General features: G+C 42.3%; 1 protein-coding gene across 2 annotated transcripts in view; it reads right to left on the bottom strand.

The window, feature by feature from the left end:
* Positions 1-1,010: 1,010 nt before the first annotated feature.
* Positions 1,011-20,409, bottom strand: part of PDS5B (PDS5 cohesin associated factor B) — an 80,855-nt gene continuing 61,456 nt past the window's right edge. The window contains exons 25-34 of one of the 2 annotated variants that reach the window (XM_038762207.1): positions 18,180-18,294; positions 16,383-16,515; positions 15,937-16,056; positions 15,683-15,745; positions 13,792-13,937; positions 12,130-12,229; positions 8,366-8,820; positions 8,161-8,268; positions 5,078-5,219; positions 1,011-3,802 (exon numbers count right to left, since the gene is read on the bottom strand). In XM_038762207.1, coding sequence (XP_038618135.1) covers positions 3,767-3,802; positions 5,078-5,219; positions 8,161-8,268; positions 8,366-8,820; positions 12,130-12,229; positions 13,792-13,937; positions 15,683-15,745; positions 15,937-16,056; positions 16,383-16,515; positions 18,180-18,294 — 1,418 coding nt within the window. In that variant the 3' untranslated portion in view covers positions 1,011-3,766. The remainder of the gene's footprint in view (positions 3,803-5,077; positions 5,220-8,160; positions 8,269-8,365; positions 8,821-12,129; positions 12,230-13,791; positions 13,938-15,682; positions 15,746-15,936; positions 16,057-16,382; positions 16,516-18,179; positions 18,295-20,409) is intronic. The other variant, XM_038762209.1, reaches the window with a different exon arrangement.

Here is a 20,409-nt window from a genome sequence, read left to right as displayed (position 1 = left end):
ACTGAGCAAAAAAAAAACAAAAAACCAGTTGAACGGCTGAAGCAGAGAGGAAAGAGAGGGAAGGTAGCTGAACGAAGATGAGAAAACGGAAAGAGACACACAGAGGGGAAATTCTTTATCTTTGCCTGGAGGCTTGGCAGTTAGAAGGATGGTAATATATTCTGGTCAAGGCAGAACATTTTGAGGGGCAGAAGGGATTGTTGAGGAATGAAGATGTGACTGACTTTAAGGGTCTGTTAGGTGACAGGGGTGTGTGTGGTCAGACTAGAAGAATTCTATAGTGTGATTCAGGAATTTACCCAAAGCCATCACCCTGTTATATTTTATATTCATTCAATCATTTATTGAGCGCTTTGCGCAGAGCACTGTACTAAGTGCTTGGAAAGTACAATTCAACAACAGAGACAATCCCTGCCCACACCAGGCGTACAATCTAGATGATATGTGTATCATCTAGATTATATATATATATAAATAGGGAGAGATATAGACATACTTTGTGTGTGTAAATATCATGAATACACACACACACACACACACACACAGTATTATTCCTCAAGGCTTTGATATTTGGGGGACATGATTTGTGTCTGTCAAGATACCAGGTGACAATTTGGACCTGTTGGAAATAAAAATCCCAAATCACTGGGATTATCATCATGGTCATCTACATACCATTTTACAATTAAGCACTTCTAAATCAGCATTCTGTGGATTCAGATGGAAGCACTGCATTGTTTCCCCCTGGTTTAACTCAACATCAAAATCCAAAGTACCCTGAACAGCTGATCCATGTCCTACTTATAAACTGTTTGTGTGATTACCTGTGATTCACTGTGGAAAGGGACTCAGACTTCAGGGGAGACATGCCTAGATCAAACTAGCTGATAGGCAGGCTGTTTCAATTTCTTTAATATATGCTGCCGTGAAAATATGCCTAAGAATTTCCCCCGAATGCCCTGATGGAGGAAAGGGAGAGACCTCTTAAAAACACAGCTGACAAGATGGAAGAATATATAGAAAGTAGTTTCACCTTTAATACCTAGAACAAGTCTTACAGCCATTTTGGTAATTTACATATACAGTGGAGATCACTGAAAACGTTTCCTGTTGCACTGCAGCAAGAAAATGCACGTTCGTATTAGCTGGATTTGCTACAGGGTGTGCAGCATGTATTCACTGTAGTACATGAATTTCATACTGGAACCTGGTACAGTGAGCTCATTTCATTTTAATGGAATACAGTACATATTTTCAAACTGAACATTATCACTGCAGAAAAAATATGCTAACCAAGGTTAGCAGTGAATGTTTTTATACATACTTATTTTACTCTAGCTATTGTATGCAGATCTCAAAATGTTAGTACATGAAATACTAATTTTACTGAAATGAGACAAGGAAGACAATCCTTGAAGATGAAGGCTTAGAACATCAGGAGAACTCCATATAATCTGCGACACCCATCATTTTCCCAAGGAATAATGAGTATTACACAATATAACCCAAAACGTGAACACTGAAGTTTTGAAACGACAGACAAAACTGCATTATAGAGACAAAAATTTGCATTAAACTTTTTTTTCTATGAAAAGTGATGTAAATCATCAATCCTCCATGAAAGTTAGCTAACTGGGTTCATGCAAATAAATCCTAATAAGTCAGCAAGCAGTTCAAGATCTGGTTTTCTTTCTTTTTTCTTTTTTTTTTTTTATAAAACGGTCTCAAAGATATATTTTTCCATAAACATTTTCAGTGCAATTCAGTCAATGAAGAAAATATAAAGCTAACTTTTATTCTTTATCTAATAGGTTAAAAACTTGCATTTGCACTGCTGAAAGGTAAGTAGCCGACCTATTTGGGAGAGTTGGGCTAACGGAGATGCCACAATTCTTGTTCCTCAACCCAACACAAACCGCCTCTCTGTGCAGTTGTGTCCTCCAAAGCCGGCTGATGGGTGTCAATGCAGAATAACGAGACATTGAGAAAGCTCGTTAAATCCATTTTCTAGCTCCTTTGCTAAATAAGATGGACCGTTTCGTCAGCAAAGAGCAATTTTTTTTTGTAAGAAAACCAACTTTCCTGTGCTATATACATTGGAAAAATGGATAGAAAAAAAGCCATTTTCCAACCAAGTATCCTCTTTATTACAACCTCATCCACTGTAGTATATCCTGGAAGTATAATTTAAGAATATGGGTGGGTTGCATGAAGAGGCTCAAGAAATTCAGTGAGATAAAACTGAATGTTCGAAATTAATTTCTTCCCCTCCTCGTGTCACCTGCAAGAAAACAAAAGGGCAGCACCCGAAATAATGAAATGAGCTTAGTTAAGCATAAAGAAGTAACATATACATTTTGGTTCAAAGACAGTTGGCAAAACTGTATACAGGTACTGCCTTAAGCGATTTGTTTCTGTTTCTTGCAGAACTCATCGAACAACCGAAAAAAAAAAAGCCACTCTAAGTGTAGCCTCTGCAAAAGTGGAATTTTCATTCAAACCTTGTAAGACTGCAAAAATCTATAGCTGAGTCAATAAAAATGTAGCTTGATATACCAAAAAAAGAGGGAAGTTGGCTCACAAAAACTAAGTACAATAAATTCTTGGTGGAAAATTCTCTGTTGAGGCAATCTCTAATATTCTACTGCCAGCTATGAATTTCCAGAAAAGATTACATCCCGTTTTCAGCACAGTTTTTCATAAACATGCAACTCACTATAAAATACAAAACACTTGGCTCTCAAGAACAGCTTTATAAAGACACACTGCATCAATAAAATTTTTCTGATTAACTTTACACTGTATCAAGAACTGTAATTTCACTACTGTTTATATATCGGATTTCATATATCGTAGTAATAATTTGCATTTTTGAACGTAATGTTCAGGAGGGAATATCTACACACATTAACATACTAAGACTATTAAAACCTCATTCAGTTACAGGATTTTATTGATACAGTAGATTAATAAAAACTGAAAGGGGACGATAAATGGGGAAAGGTGTTCAGTACATTATTTAATAGCACACAATTTTAAAATTAAAATATTTTCAACCTTTTGTCCTCTAATTTTCAATGCCACTAGAAAGCCAGAAAATTCTGGCACCAATACTGAGGTGTACAAGTTGAGGACGATTTCACAAGGTGCACCTGCGATAATCGCCCCATCAAATATCTCTGAGCTGTTGAAGCAGAGCAGTCCAGCACCTCTAAAGACAATTGGTGCCCAGGAGTAAATGCTAGATTAGCTACGTAATGAAGAAACCCAGCTTGACTTTCCAACGAATTGTGGCAACAGGAAATGCCACCATTTGCCTGGTTATTTCTTTCACAGTAAAACGCCGAGAAGGGTACAAATACAAACGCTGACAGATCCTGCTAGAGAGATCTATTCTACCACGCTTTTCCAAATCGATAGATCAGTTAACAGTTGGACCCTGTCAGTCTGAAGCCGCAGATAAAAGCTATACAAGCACGTCAGGGGTCGGAAACGTTTTTAAAAAAAAGGGATTATTTACAAGTTTCTTCTTGATTCAGGTCTCTGCAGGCAGCACCTACTATACCTCACAAACCCCCCGGTCATGATACCAAGGTCATTGGCCAAAGCTTGTGCCTGCGGGGCTGGGTAAGGAAGGAAAGGACATCCATCTTGGGATTGGCAACCCCCCTGTTGTGCACAAAAAACCTTCGTTCTGCCTTGCACTTTACACACCAAATCCTTCTTCGCTGCTTTCACCTGGAAGGCTGCTAATTTACACGTTGGCTCACCGCCGTTCCCTTTTAGAGGTCCTTCGACGTACCTGTTCAAAAGAAGAGCTAGATCAGCAGCTGGTTTAACCAAAAGGGAACGCTTGACCACGTAGACAGCTGGATTGAAAACAGGCTCCACTCCTTCCACAAGTCTAAAGCTGTAACCCATCGTCTCCTATTTTTAAAGAAGTCAACCTTTGGCACGTACTTTGTATTTTGAAATTTTACAGCTTCGTTCCCCCCCACACCCCACCACCCTCTTATTGATGCTATTAGCACTTGTAATTGGTTGGGGGAAAACGGACCGTTAAACAAAAGAGTGCAAAATCAACTATAGCTTCCCGCAGGAAATAATGCAAAGTATTTCAGTGAGTTCTCATGGTCCCCCAAATTGACTAAAGCAACGTAAACATACTAAAAACGTTATGAAATGCGCAACACGGCTAGATGATCAAATAATGGTGTAAGCCATTATCAAGAATAAAAGAGCTTTTATTCAATTTCTTGTGGGCCTATTTGCTACTTCTCAAAGGCTTACCTTTTCCATGTTACTAAGCCAAAAATACACTGACAGGTTAGCAAAGGTGATAGCTCTGCGGACCTAAGTCTAAAAATCTGGTTACCCTGAAATGGGCTAATTTAATCCCCATCTTCAGATCAGTCGACATACTTCAGACATCACAGTGGAGAGGACCTAATACCAGTATATTCTCAGGGAAACTCGTTTTTACACTTTTTTTTAGCCTTTCCTCCAAAAGGGGAGATAGGATTATGAGCATGCCCTGAGTCAAGATGGCTCACTATCTTCCCAAAAGAAGGTGCTCAGACTCTCCTGGAAATTCATCCAATCGCTCTCTAAGGCCTATTTAGTTAGCCACTGGGGATCGTCAATTGGGAATAAAATCCTATTCTACCAACCGAGGAAATGTTTACCCCGGAGACAGAAGGAAGTGTAAAACTTGCTTAACTGAAATCTTTTAAAAAATTATTATTTTTAACATATTTGTTAAGGGCTTACTATGCATCAAGCACTGTTCTAAGTGCTGGGGTAGAGACAAGTTCATCAGGTTGGACACAGTCCCTTCTCTCACAGTTCACAGTCTAAGCGGGAGGGAAAAAAGGTATTAAATCTCCAGTTTCCAGATGATGAACTTGAGGCACAGAGAAGTTAAGTGATTTGCCCAAGGCCATACAGACAGACAAGTGGCAGGACCTCTGAATCCCAAGCCCGGGTTCTTTCCACTAGGCTGCTCTGCCTCCATAAATTCCGGCCAAATTGCTTAATCCCTTTAACGCAGTCCTCCAGGAGGTACTTCAACACCTACATTGATTGTAGAAACCTCTTCTTCCTCCATCACTTCTTCCTGGGGAATGTCGTCGTGGATGGGAGAGCTGCTCTGGAACACGTCCATCTCTTCACTGGACTCATTTTCCTTACTCGCTGTTTGTTTGGAGCGCCCGGCCCGCCTTAAATCAAGCACACACAAGCGAAATCAGTGTATTTACTAAGTGCTTACTCTGTGCGGAGCACTGTCCTGAGGGCGTGGGAGAGTACCATACAGCCGAGTTGGTACACCTGTTCCCTGCCCTCCAGGAGCAAACAGTATAGAGGGGGACCCTGACATTAAAGTAACTTACAGATTGGGAGGAAATGGGACGAAGAGGGAGTAAGTATATGAGTTAATGCTTTAATAATCCGGTTTGTGAGAGCTACACGAAGTGCGATGGGTGGGTGCGAATGCTGAATTGGCTGGAAGTGGGGCAGGCTAGAACTCTCATTTTATGGTATCCGAGCATTAAACGAATGACATGGATTTGATGTGTGGTTTGCCCCTCCACACCCCCTAGTTATTACCAAATAGCTAAAGGGCCTCTTCGAAGGATGGTGGGCAACCGTGCTGCTTTCCAAGCATGACGGCAACAGGAGGGGCAGACCCAGAGGCCACAGCTAGGAAAGCTGGGCTAAGGAAAGAGCTCTGCGGCTGACTCTCTCCCTAGCCCTCCAGGAACTGGAAGCTCACTGGCCAGAAACTCCTGTTGGGAAGCAATTTCGTACAATCCACGGTATCTGCAGAGTGCTTACAGTGTGCAGAGCGCCGTACTAAGAGCTTGAGAGGGTACAATATAACAGAGTTGGTAGGTGCGGTCCCTGTTCGCAGGGCGTTTACCGTTTACAAGCAACAACTGAGGGCCTTACTGTGCTTCCATAGACAATACAGCGGGTAATATCCCGTCATTTGTGCCTCGGGTTTTAAAAACATATCTTCTTCATCACGCCCGGCTGCTGAAACAATGACCAAAAAGCCTGGCAGCTCCACTCATCCCAGCAGGGCCCTTGGGGATAAGAGGCCTCCTTAATTGAAGCGGGCACTTGATCTGGGCATTGGAGTAAAAGGGTCTGCCCACACGATAGCACTAGCTTATGTTCTTAAAGGAGGAGTAACTTTGGGGAGTCCATCAATGGCATTTATTGAGCGCTTATTGCGTGCAGAGCGTTAAATTAAGCAACAACGGAATAACGGTACTAATGGGACCCTGAAAGACTGATAGATGTTACTCATTTGATCTCGTAAACAATTCAACTCCTATCCTATCAATACCACCTCTGTTACATTGCCCTCTCCCAAGCCGCTTAATACAGTGGTCTACCCACGGTAAGTGCTTAATATGACTGATGGTTTGATGTGAAATCACTCATCAATTCTTTTCCTACTCAAAACTGTAAGGCTTCCAATGGAAAAAAAAAGCTTTGGAATATGAAAAGACAGAGGAAAAGAACAGCTCCCATTTCTTTGGGGAGTCCATCAATGGCATTTATTGAGCGCTTATTGTGTGCAGAGCGTTAAATTAAGCAACAACAGAATAACGGTACTAATGGGACCCTGAGAGACTGACAGATGTTATTCATTTGACCTCGCAAACAATTCAACTCTTATTCTATCAATACCACCTCTGTTACATTGCCCTCTCCCAAGCCGCTTAATACAGTGGTCTACCCACGGTAAGTGCTTAATATGACTGATGGTTTGATGTGAAATCACTCATCAATTCTTTTCCTACTCAAACCTGTAAGGCTTCCAATGGGGAAAAAAAAAAGCTTTGGAATACGAAAAGACAGAGTAGAAGAACAGCTCCCATTTCTACGTCTTTGCGGCAGCAAAGATCCCCAGCAAAAAAACGGTATTTGAAACCACACGGAAAAGACATATTAAAAGCTGAGTCAGGAACATGAAAACACGTTTGGATTTATATATTCAGAAGCTGAGGAAACAGAAACAAGCTCAGTCATGTGAGAAAGCCTGGGATGAGAGGATTTAACAGTTTTACTATGGTATCCTATAAATAGAATGTTGTTGCGTTTTCAGGATGACAGAACTGGGAATGAAACAGATGATTAAAAGGCCATCTGACTGTCTTCCAGGTCCCTTTGCTTCCCAGATACCTTACTAATCCCTTGAGCCCCATCAGCTCCATGAGAAATTTCACTAAAAGCTTGTGTGCATTGAAAAAGAACAGAGTAGCCTTGCCAGAGGCCCCACATGGGTAATCTAGTAGTGGTAGTAAAAACACCACCACTGCTAATAATGATAATTGTGGTATTTGTTAAGCGTTGACTATGCGCCAATCATACTACTAGGTATGCAATGGGGTAGAATCAAGATAGCAGCAGGGCTCAGTGGAAAGAGCCCGGGCTTTGGAGTCAGAGGTCATGGGTTCCAATTCCGGCTCCACCACTTGTCAGCTGTGTGACTTTGGGCAAGTCACTTCACTTCTCTGTGCCTCAGTTCCCTCGTCTGTAAAATGGGGATTAAGACTGTGAGCCCCCCGTGGGACAACCTGATCACCCTGTAACCTCTCCAGTGCTTAGAACAGTGCTTTGCACATAGTAAGCGCTTAATAAATGCCATTATTATTGTTATTATTATAATCAGGTTGAACACAGTCACATACTCACATAAGGCTGGCAGTCCAAGTAATAATTATTATTATTATTATGGTATTTGTTAAGCACTTACTATGTGCCAAGCTCTGGGGTAGGAGGTAATCAGGTTGGACACAGTCCCTATTTCACATAGGGCTCACAGTCAAACCCCTTGCCCCCCTTTTTAGAGATGAGGAAGCTGAGGCACAGAAAAGTTAAGTGACTTGCCTAAGGCCGCACAGCAGGCAGGTGGCCGAACTGGGATTAGAACCCACATCCTCTGACTTCCACCCCCAAGCTCTCTCCACTAGTTCCCGCTGCTTCTCCACCTGAGAGTATCCATTACCCACTCGTTTAACACCACGTCCACATTTTATTTCAGATAGGATAATGGCACTGATCTCCTAAGCCTGGGATCGAGGAAGTATCCGATTCACTGTGAAGAGAGTTTACACAGTTTCACGTATTCTGACATTCACGACTTACGCTTTTTTCTGTTGCGAGGGTGGTGGCGGTTTCGGTGGTCTGCCACGTCTTTTCTGCGGCGTGGACTGTGCGGATTCAACGGCACTGGATTCGGATGATTCTGTTCTGCTGGTGAGAAGACCCAGATTGGGATGGCATCAAATTTTATTCTAAAATTTATTCTAAATTCTAAAACGCTGGGCAATTAACAGTAAAGGATGCTTGCCTTTGTTGCGTTCTTCTTGGTGTCCTGTACTGCCTGCCTTTTGGCTTCTGTTCCACATTTTCACTTTGCCTTTCTTCTTCATCCTCCTCCTCTGTTGCCACTGCTGCTGCCGCGGGGGGTCCGGATCTTTTCCGATTTCCTCTTTTGGAGGCTTTTACCGCTGGCTCTTCCTTAGGGGGGACCCCACCAACGGCTTTCGGCGGCCGGCCTCTTCGACCCTTCTTTGGCGGGCTGTTCTGCTCATCCTCGTTCTCCAGCAGATCTTCTTTGAGCCTTTTTTCTTCCGGCCACTGGGACTCGTCGGATTCTGACACGGTGGTAGCCCTCTTCCTCCCCCGCTGCACCCCTTTGGGTTTCTGTTCCTGTACCAGCTTCGTCAAGTCGTCCATACCCAGTTTCTCTTCTGAGTCGGTGGTGGATGCTTTCTTCCGGCTTCTGGGCTTCTCTAACTCAGACTGGAAAACAAATTTGGATGACGGATTTAATGAATGATTACTTATGTTCGTGTGTGGGAAAATTTGTAAAGCAAACAGCGGTTCTTGTTAATATGTCTAGAGCCAAAATGAAACGAAAATAAAATATTTAAAGGATACTACAGACTCGATCCTGCATTTACTAAATATAAATCTTACACATTTGTGTATTACCTATCAGGAAATTACCCCATTTTTTCCAGTTTTGAGTCGCTGATCTAATGATGGATGTATCCTAAAACAACATTTTCATCATGACATGTTCCATTTTTGGCTTCTGTTTCTACGTTTCCCAATGATAGATTTTGTAAACGGTGTCTAGATATCATTTAAGCGGGAAATATTAGGATATGAACTTGAGTATTAGTATTCTTCAACACTGCCCGGAGCAGGGCTCTAAACACAGGGCTGTTCAATAAATGGCGACTGATTCGTTCGTTTTATTTCACAATTAACGTAACTCAGCAATTTGCAATGGCTTTTGGTATTTCTGCCAACTAAAATAATTACAGTAAAAGTCAAGGAGGCCAAATGAAATACTTCATAAATAGGATGAAAGAAACCAAGCCTCAGGGTATAAACCAAAATAGAATCAGGGTATTACTTCCAACTCACCTAAGAGAAGTTTCTCTTTTTCCCCCTCAGTTCAGATTAATCATAATACTGTACTCTGAACACCCACAGAGCAATCAGGAGAATTTAGGGACCTTGCCAGCAGATGGAAACACAGAATCTGCCTAAGAATCTGGATGGGGAATTGTGCTCCTTTCAGGATTTTGCACAAATAAACATTTAGCTGGACAGATTTTTAAACTTCCAAAATGAGTACTTTAAAAAAGGTCATCTCTGCTCCTCCTAGGAGTAGAATGTAAACAAATCCCTTTCCATCTGGGAACACTGCTAATCTCCTGAAGTTTATGTTCTGGGTTATCTGGGCCCTCTTCCTCTTCACCTTGAAATGCCGAGAAAAATCTTATATGGAGTTTTTACTGTTTCAAAGGTTTTTACTTTTTCTCACCGTGTTCTCACCACACTCAAATACAATAGGGAGAGACTGGCATTCTCACCCCTATTTTTTGGGTGAGGAGACAGGCCCATAGTGGTTAATAATAAGACACTTGCTCAAGCTCATCCAGTGGGCCGATGGCAAAGCTGGGGCTAGAGCCCAGCTTCCTTGAGTTTCAGGCTGGTGCTCTTTTCACAATAGGTCCGTCTCGGTCGGAGGGTGGGAAGCAACAACTGCACACGGGGATGAATCTGAATCATGAAGACAACTCTAAAAGTGGGTGGACTGCTTAGCAGAAATGACTATAAAGAGAATAATGCTTATACTTCACAAACAGGAGGTTAACTACTTCTTTTAATATTCTTATCAAAGACGTAGCATGACCTCGTGGCCTCTACTGCCCAGTTTCGGGCACTAAAGCCTTATTAAGAGCATGTCTCCTCCAAGAGGCCTTCTCCATCTAAGCCCTCTGCACTAGGATTTCCATCCTTTATACACCCCTCCCTCAGCCCCATAGCACACAGGTTCAACTCCATAATTTCATTCATTTATTTACGGTAATGTCTGTCTCCCCCTCTAGACTGTAAACTTGCTCTGGGCAAAGAATGTGACCACCAACTCTGTTATATAGTTCTCTCTCAAGCACTTAGTACAGTGCTCTGCAAACAGTAAGCACTCAAAAAATAAGATCGATTCACTGATTGGAAAGAGCGTGGGCTTGGGAGTCGAGGCCTTGGGTTCTAATTCCAGTTCTGTCACTTGCCTGCTGTGAGACCTTGGGCAAGTCACTTAACTTTGACCATTTACACATGAGGAAACTGAAGCACAGAGAAGTTGCCCATAGTTATGAAACAGGCACGTGGCAGAGCCAGGATTAGAACCCAGGTCCGCTGATTCCCAGGCCTGCACGCGGCTTCTCTATCAACAGCATCTTTGCAATGGCCTACAACTTCCTGTGTGGTTACTCCCTGACCTGCCTGTTATAAAAAATGATTTGGGTGTGAGAACCTTCCCAACACTTTCCTGGATAACATCCGAGCTAGAGAATTCCTTGAGCTTCTCGAGCCCCAGGGGCACCTACCTCCTACAATCATCAAATGGCCCCGCCAAATCTCTGGACACGTGCATTCCTGCTTCTGGAATGCTGGAAGAGCCTTTCACTGGTTTGGGGATTGCCCACCAAGTGGCTCCTTAAAACTCCATTTTAGCCCCCTACTTTGCATTTGGCACCTGATCTGTCGGTCTCCACGGGGGAGAGAAGCTTTCATTTTTAAAGATGATTTTTTTTTTTATCCCCACCCTCTGATGAATCCCTCAGTCTATCCTTCTCTGAAGAATCTCAAAAGGAGCCTCCAAAATTAAAATGCTTCCCCAAGGCTCATGTCCGGGATTATGCCAGAAGGTGGTCTGCACTGGGGACACTGATGCCCCTTCTAAATAATAATAATGATAATAATAGTATTTGTTAAGCGCTTACTAGGCACTGTACTACCTACTGGGGTGGATACAAGCAAGTTGGGTTGGTCACAGTCCCTGTCCCACATGGGGCTCACTGTCTTAATCCCTATTTTACAGATGAGGGAACTGAAGCGACTTGCCCAAGGTCACAGAGCAGACAAGTGGTAGAGCTGAAATAAGAACCCATGACCTCCTGGCTTCCAGGACTGTGCTCTATCCACTAAACCATGATGTTTCCCTGCTTCTGGGTTGGCAGCAGGACTTCTGGGTCTGTCTGCTGTGTCTACTCCAGTTGGGAATGGGGTTTGTCAGAGAGTCGTTACGCTGACGTGGACACCCTTCGCTACTCCGATCTGCCCGTCTCACCTCCACAAAGGGGCACGGGAATCCTCAGGTGACTCTGCCAACCTGTGATCCTAGCTCCCTTCCTGGAGAGGGGTCGGGGTGTGTGGCCCCTGCAGAGACTCTCTGAGACCCTTCCCAAAAAGCATGCAGAGATATGACATTTTCCTGCTGATTCAGTTGCAGGTCGGCACCTGGTTAAAATCAGAATGCAACCACCCGCTAATCAACAATTCCTTTTTAGATCACCACCTTTCTGATCAAAACTCTGCTAGGGAAAATCCCCTCAAATCAATCTGAGGGTTTTGTTTGTGAAAGCTACAAACCACATGAGTTTAAATTTTACAAAAAAGTAGCCAATGACAAAGTTAGGTTATTACAAAGGCATTCACTCAGGGATTCCAACATCATGACATGCAAACAGTAGTTTCAGTTAGACTTTAAGACACAAAAATAAGCAATGCCACCAAAAAGGTCATCCTTACAACGTCAGAGTCATCTCGCTTATCACTTTTCTTTCCTGGCAAAGGTGAAGACATTGTGAAATCTTCATTTTCACTGTGATCCATTTCACTGCTGTCAAGCCTTTCAAAACAAACATGTAGCATTATTTACCACTTGTGACGCAACAACTTTTTTGACCCACGCACAGCTTCCTTGGGGCGGCCTCGCAGAAACCTCAATCCAAGAGCTCTCTCCCACTTGCCACCCAATTAATCACCCGGCAGAGCAGCCTCCTTCGAACAGAGACCGACTCGAAGAGCTGAAAGGCAAAACTGTAGTTCGTTTTCTAAACCTTATACCCTAAGGTTATTCTTGTAATATTAACACAGTCACAAAGGATTTCTTTATGGAATGTGGGAGGGAAAATGGGAGCGCGGTACAGGTCCACGACCCGCCCCGGTCTACGTCAACTTGGGGTGGGGAAGAAGCCGGGCTGCCTCTCTGGCGTTCTCAATTCCCCAACCACACGAGAGGTTCCTGAGAGCAGGTGGACTGCAGAGAGGGCAAAGGGCTTTGATTTTGGCTCAGGCCCACCTCAGAAACTTGTGGAGCCGCAGGGAGTCAAGGAGCCATTTTGGTACCACCCACCAGCATAGCACAAATAGGCAAACCTCAGACCCTTAGCTGGATCCCGGCTGCCATTCAATCTATGACTACCTGCTTCTGAGCCTACCGTGGCCCGCCAGTCCACACCACAGAACTTGCATGCCACACTGCGCTCAGAACTGGGGCACGCTGGAGTTCACTGGCTGTGCCTGATGCTGGGTTGGAGCCAGGTAGGAGCTGCCATGGGAGGAGGAAGTGGCTCATAGCCACAATTTCAATTCCCTCTCCCCTTCCATGAAAGACAGAGGACTTGGCCCACCGGGCTCTTTTCTGAGCCACCAAGTTGCGTGCCCAGCACTGTTGCCAATAACACCGCCCATCCCGCCTTCCGGCTGTTTTATCAGTCAATGAGGTTCCGGGTGTTGAAGAAGGACAAGGTTTGGGATATTGGATGAGCGAGTTGTCCTCTTGGCGATGCCTCTCTAGCTGCTTTAGGGTTGGTCAGAGGCCAAGTTGGTGACATCTGAGGCCAGGGAAAATATGCCGATGTGGTTCTTCTTGGGCAATGCCAGGACGGCACATTCCCAAGCATCAATTTGAACAAGTCAAAGCCTTGGGGAGTTTACTTCTGTGCAACTTTCTGCTTCTAGCCATTACATGTCTATCATGTGAATCTTTGGGAATTTATAAGATGTCTAGTTATGAGGAATTCATTTTTTCAACAGCTCAGGTTTTTGGTGACAAAGTGTTCAAAGGAAAGTGAAAAGAGTAGTTGAAGAAGACTGAACGATTAACGTGCTACCGACCCAGGACAATAAGATCAATTATCTGACATTAACAAGGAGGCTCAGTTTCTATCCTCTCTTGGAGTGGGTGCAACCTGGGTTTCTTTGGAACTCAGTGACTTTGTATGCAGATGTTAGAGGAGAAGGCCAAATATATATTTAAAAACGTGAAGCATGATGAATTCTAAAGCTTTACGTGAAGTTTATTTTTACTCTTTATTTAGTCTTTTCCCTACCATTAGAAGAAGCCATCAGGGAGCCCAACATTTGAAGCTTCATTAGGAAACTAAAAAATGGTGGCCTTCCACTTACCTCCCTTTGATTCTTCCTGGAGAACTTGGATTTGAACTACTGCTGGCATTGCTTACAGTTTCCATTCGTGAAGATTTGGATTGAGACTGCTTGCCTGCTGATGAAAGAGGCTTATTAACAGCTCCCAGAACATTGGCTGTTTTGGGCTGAAATCAGAAATACATCGCTATTAATTTTAATTTTCTATTCCATTAAAAACATAAGCAAAATCAGAAATACATCACTATTAATTTTAATTTTCTGTTCAATTAAAAACTTAAGCATGTTAAAAAACTATAAGGAACTTGGAGTGAGCTAAGGTCAAAACATCTGCATGCGTATTTATAAAATACATCCCTGCCTGGTATTTTTTTATTAGACTACAAGCCAAATCTTAGACATGACAGATTAAATGCCATATCTGGAAGTAGAATGATCCTTTCCATTAATAAAAAAGAAGTCTTGAAAGTAAAGCCAAAAGGTTTCACTAATGATGGCCAGACTCCAGAATGAGAATAGATGCACTCCTGCTCTAGAATGACCTGAAAGAACTTTATTCTTCACACTGTTATTTCAGAACTATTTCAAAAGAGAAGAATCATACAGTTCCTTTCCCTGTTGGGATGCTTGCTGAAAAATTTTTGCCTTGAAAAGTTGTGGCTGTTAAACATAAATAAATACATGTTCTGCTCTACTGTAAGAGAAGACTATGAAAGCTAAGCTTGGCCAGTAGGACCAGAGTCCCCCAGCCTGAGATGGGCCGGCCCAAAGCCAAACCTGATCCGACAGGCCTGGGCCAGTACTGGGCTACGGACCACCGCACCACTGTTCTGACAGGGTCCATTTATATAAAAATAAATAAATATATATTTATTTATATTTATTTATATATATTTATTTATATATATCAGGGCCATCTTGAACATGCCAGCAGACCCTCAGCCCAGGTTAGAGGCCGCTTTCAGATTGGTCTGGCTGTTGTACAGTTTAGGGCTGTACCAGTCATGCTGCGGTCAACCCTGGAATGGCCCAGAGCTGCCTGGGAGGAGCTGGGACCCAAATGGATTAGGTATTGGGGGCCCTAGATTCCTGATCCATACAAGGCCCTTCAAAACAAGACGGAGTGGAAAGTATTCCCACACAATAACGGGGAATTCTGCTTCTGTTCCCCTCTCCTACTACTGAGCAAACTGGTGATTTCCCTTGTAGTTCTAACAATAACTCTCCTGAACTGGAAATGTCACCTCTCGGACGATGCATTCCCCAGATCACAAACCAGAGAGAGCAGCCAGGAATGAAAGGTCTCTGAGCCCTCACTCCTCTGCTGTACACTAGAACATGATGAGCACCCTCTGAGACGCTCAGAGGGCTTCCTTTTTATCAGCTGATGGTGCTCAAAGAACCTACTAGAGAATTACCCGTTTTTATTTTCTCATACAATTTGACAGCTAAAAAATTCCTGAAGAATTTCTAAAAATCCTTGTAAAAAGCCTCTATCCTCCGAAAAGAATCAGAGATGATCCAAAGTCCTTTTTAATATAAAATCTCCAGCTTCCTTCCCCATCAACACATTCTTGTAAAAGATCCCTTAATGATCTGAGTTACTCCTCTTACTTCTTCTGTTCAGGTGGAGGGTCTTATAAGCAATGAGCTAGCAAAAGGGTGACAGCTAGATGGAGAAAGTAGAAAAGTTAATGAGAATGAATATTCCACACACTTGAATAATCAGCACTGAATAATCAAGACCAATTTTGGAATATCACCTTCTCATTTCATTGGACATAGCACAGGGAGCAAATACATCTAACTCTGAATTACGTCCTTACAGTCAAAAATTGAGAATTTCTATTTTATAAAATTCATTGAAATTACAGGCCCATTATTCAAAAAAAACTAAACAGCAAAACCTTACCTTTCCGGGAGTAAAGAAGGACTTCATTTCTGGAGGCAGGTAATTTTTGGTGTTACTGAAGTTCTATTGCCAAGGAAAAAGCAAGTCAGTGAAAACATTTACGAAGAGATATAACCAACCAGTTAGACACCATTTTCTCTGATTTGAGGTATTATTATTAAACCTAAAAATGAATCCCCTTATAAACTCTTAGGGACACAACATAGGATTCTGATATTTAAACTGCGGAAAGTAATAAATCCAAAACCACAAACCTTGTCAGGCTGGGTAAAGAACCGAGCAGGAAGCACCGGATCTTTGGGGGATTCCAAACTGTATGTCGTACTCTTAGACATAATGATGTTCATTGCCACATCACACACTGTGTACAGTTTCTGCAATGTTGCAAAACAAATATGTAAGTTAGAAACCTAAACTTGGCATTTAAAGAAAAACAAGATTTCCTGACTTGAAAGTATTGTTGTCTGTTGTGTTTGAGTCTATGCAAAGGCATTAGAATTAGCATATTACAAATGAGGAAAATCATCGACTCAAAGAAAAATCTGGAAAGAATTATAATTAGCATGCATATAGGACTATGAAAAAAATGAAGCATACAGTTTGGGGTTTCTTTCTCGGGGAGCAAGAGGGGACAGGCGATGTCCTTAGTCCATCCCCAAAACTAACAGTCTGGGCAGGGTAAAGTTTAACAGTCACTTACTTCATTCATTTTAGCATCATCTGGTCCTTGAGCATCTTTCGTTTGTTTAATGTTTTCCACCATCCTTCTAATAAAGGCATGACTGTTATTTTCATTTTTAGCCATTAAGATTTCCAGGATGAACCAAAGGCATCTAGGGGGAAAAAATAGTTCTTTCATTAGGTAAATGTGCAGTTTGGCAATTCAAAACAATTTTTTAAAATGCAGCATCTTTTTTAAAAAAGAATTGAAGAAATCTTAACACATAGCACTCCCACAAACACGAAGCAGGGGTGGATCTTCTGATTCCAACTCCACTGAGGCATGAATTGGCTTTCTGGATCTACACCTGGGGGTGTGTGTGACCCGATCTCAGATCTTTCTCTTCCTCTGAGCCTAAATGTCTACATAAGCAGGATGCTAAGTGACTTGCCCAAGACAATACAGCAGACAAGTGGCAGAGCTAGGATCAGAACCCAGGTCCTCGGCCTATGCTCTTTTCACTAGGCCTCACTGCTTCACTACATTGCACTGGTGTGCTCCTCCAAACAAAGAGTAAAAAGTTACTTTCTGAAATTATCCTCTTGAGAATTCTCCCGTGAAACTACAAGATCCTTGAAAGCAATGATTGTGCCAACAAAATGTATTGGAGAAGCAGCATGGCCTAGTGGATAGAGCATGGGATTTGCCACTTGCCGGCTGTGTGACCTTGGACAAGTCACTTCACTTGTCAGTTACTTCATCTGTCAAATGGGGATTAAGATGGTGAGCCCCATGTGGGAGACAGGTACTCTGTCCAATGCTATTTGCTTGTCTCGATCTCAGAGCTTAATACAGTGCCTGACACACATACCTAAGTGCTTAACAAATAGAAGCAGCGTGGCTTAGTAGAAGCAGTATGGCTTAGTGGAAAGAGCAAGGGCTTGGGAGTCAGAGGACGTGGGTCCTAATCCTGGCTCCGCCACGTATCTGCTGTGTGACCTTGGGCAAGCCAGTTCACTTCTCTGTGCCTCAGTTACCTCATCTGTTAAATGGGGACTAAGACTGTGGCGCCACAAGTGGGACAACCTGATTACCTTGTATCTACCCTAGTGCTTAGAACAGTGCTTGGCACATAGCACTTAACAAATACCATAAGTATTATTATTAAATGCCACCATTATTATTATTATTATTCTACTCTCCCAAGCACTATGTTCAGTGCTCTGCACACAGTAAACACTCAATAAATGTCACTGATGGTTTGACTGGGAATATAGATTTATGTACAATGTCCAAATGCCCTGCAGTTTAGCCACATCTAAAATTAATTATTTGCACTGCTTCCTGATTAGCTTCCAGTACCCCTTCAGCCATTCTTTCCCACTTTGATCCAGTGGAAAAAGCGAAAGGGCTGCAGTTGGGAGACATAAAAAGTTCAGTCTAGCCTCCACCAATTGTCTGAACCTGGGCAATTCATAGCCCAAGTTCTCATCACTAAAGGAGGGAAATGAATGCACTAATCTGATCAACACTTCAGACCCCTTTATAAAAATAACTGCTACAAATTCTAGATCCTAGGACACAATGCTACATAATGTAATTGGACAACATCAAGCACTGGAAGGCAAGGACGTCAACATTTTAGCCTCTTGGTCCTATATTGACTTTTCGGCCATACCCACACATTGGGTAAATCACATCACCACTGGTATTATCTCCAAATGGGAAGGACAAATACACATAATGCTGTGGTTGCAAACTGAAACTCTAAGTTTCTGGGACATAAAACTTGAAGCGAATGTTGGAACAATCTAGGCAGGAAAAAAAAAATCTTACTCTTTAACATCTTTAAGTTGTTCAATATCCTGGACTTTGACATAATCTGGGTCATGTGCAAGAAGATGGATGGTATAAGGAACAACATATTCTGGCAGAAGTGACAATAATTTTTCTGAAAAGCAAAAGAAAGAACAGAAGTTTTGGATTAGGAAAAAAATGATTTTCCAATTAACATTCCTTGCTTTGCATGGGAATCAAAGTAGCAGCAAGTAGGAGGCCAGTTCAGATGAACACACTGGAAAATCATAAGCATGCAAACATCTTGAATTTTATTTTCCTCGCTCACCCTCACCGTCATGAACAGCCCATGTAAAATATACCAATTTTACATGAACCATTATGTTTGTCAGAACAAGTCCTAATTCAAGATTTGGATAAAAACAGTTTTATTTCTTACTTTATCATCCTAACAGAAACCTCAGACAATTCAAAACCTCTCTCACTACTGAGCTGAACCAAAAGCAAAATGAATATTTGAGCTTTTAGACGTTATTCTTGCTTGCACTTTTACATGGCAAAACATGCATATAGCCAGCCCGCTTTGGCAGTTACAGCTACAGACTAATGGGTAGGAAAGAGCAAAAAGAATGGAATTGTTTGCAAACATAGAAGTGTGAAATTTATATAAAATACAGCTCCACAATCACGATTTCTCAAACACTTGGACTTAGTTAAGTTTCACAGACAAATGCCACCTAAAAAATTTAACGTGAAATATTTGAACAACCAAAAATGCATTAATAAACAAACTCATAGGTGCCCATCAGAACATTTTGAAGCCTTTTGGAACCCAGATCATTTTGAAATTACTTTCTTTGAAGACCAATACACCTCTTATTCTTTGGGTTAGAAAGATGATATTCCTTTCGCTCATGGTTCCTCTTCTTTGTTCAACAATATTGGGCACTACAGGAGGTGCTAGGGGAAGAACAGTCAAAGAACATCTTTCCTGTCCTCAATGAACTAGCAATCTATTCTCCACACATTAAATTCTTTCTGGAGTTCTCAACAAAGAACTTTGTTGCTCTTTGGGTGGGGGTGGTGGGAGAGGATTTAAGAAGGATATGGTTTTCCTTTTCTCCCTTCTTCCAAGCCTACTTATTCCTCTGCCTCTTTGAATTTATGGAACTGGTTTTGTCCAGGGGGAAGTGGAGGGAATAGAGTGGAAAGCGGATAGAAGCCATACACAGCACACGCATCCTACCCGACAGACAAATCCCCTCCACAGAAATTCATTCATTCATTCAATCGTATTTATTGAGTGCTTACTGTGTGCAGAGCACTGTACTAAGCGCTTGGGAAGTCCAAGTTGGCAACATAGAGAGACGGTCCCTACCCAACAGCGGGCTCACAGTCTAGAAGGGGGAGACAGACAACAAAACATATTAACAAAATAAAATAAATAGAATAGTAAATATGTACAAGTAAAATAGAGTAATAAATATGTACAAACATATATACAGGTACTGTGGGGAGGGGAAGGAGCTAAGGCAGGGGCGGATAGGGAGGGGGAGGAGGAGGAGAGGAAGGAGGGGGCTCAGTCTGGGAAGGCTTAATGCCATTAACTGTCTATGTAGGACGTCTGGTATTCCGTAAAATTTTAGTCCATCTCAGCTCTGGTCTAGAGATCTGTCAGAAGTGCTGTATATGGCTCAAGTGGAATTATTTCCCCCTCCCCTCCCCGTTTATGCCATATGTCTGCACATTTTTGCATGCAAAGTTTGTACTAGTAATATTCATTAAGTCCTTACTTTGGACAGAGGACTGTACTAAGCATTGGGAAAGAATGCACAAATGGGAATGAGAAATGGTCCCTGTCTCTTGGAGGGCTCACAATCTAAAAATAAAAAAGGGGAGAGGGGAGTGCTGACAGTTGCCATTTGCACACTGGATACATTTCTAGTCTTTACATGAGTGGCCAAGTTGAAAAGTCCTCCAAGTGTCAACTTGGTCTTCCATATTCAAAATACAGTGGGAAAAGGGAACCTCAAGTTTGAGACCTTTGATGCTAAGATTGTTTTGCAAGAGTGATGCTGATAATCATCCCATTCATTCATTCATTTATTCATTCAATCGTATTTATTGAGCGCTTAATGTGTGCAGAGCAATGTACTAAGCGCTTGGGAAGTACAAGTTGGCAACATCCCAGCAGCAGCAATGCCACTTTCTCTTTGATCTTGGTCTTTCTGAATTCCCTTTATTGAGGATCAAAACAATCCTTTTATTC

This window comes from Tachyglossus aculeatus, chromosome 20 (assembly GCF_015852505.1).
Source record: "Tachyglossus aculeatus isolate mTacAcu1 chromosome 20, mTacAcu1.pri, whole genome shotgun sequence".
Classification (NCBI taxonomy): Eukaryota; Metazoa; Chordata; class Mammalia; order Monotremata; family Tachyglossidae; genus Tachyglossus; species Tachyglossus aculeatus.
This window is presented reverse-complemented; position numbering and strand designations above follow the sequence as displayed.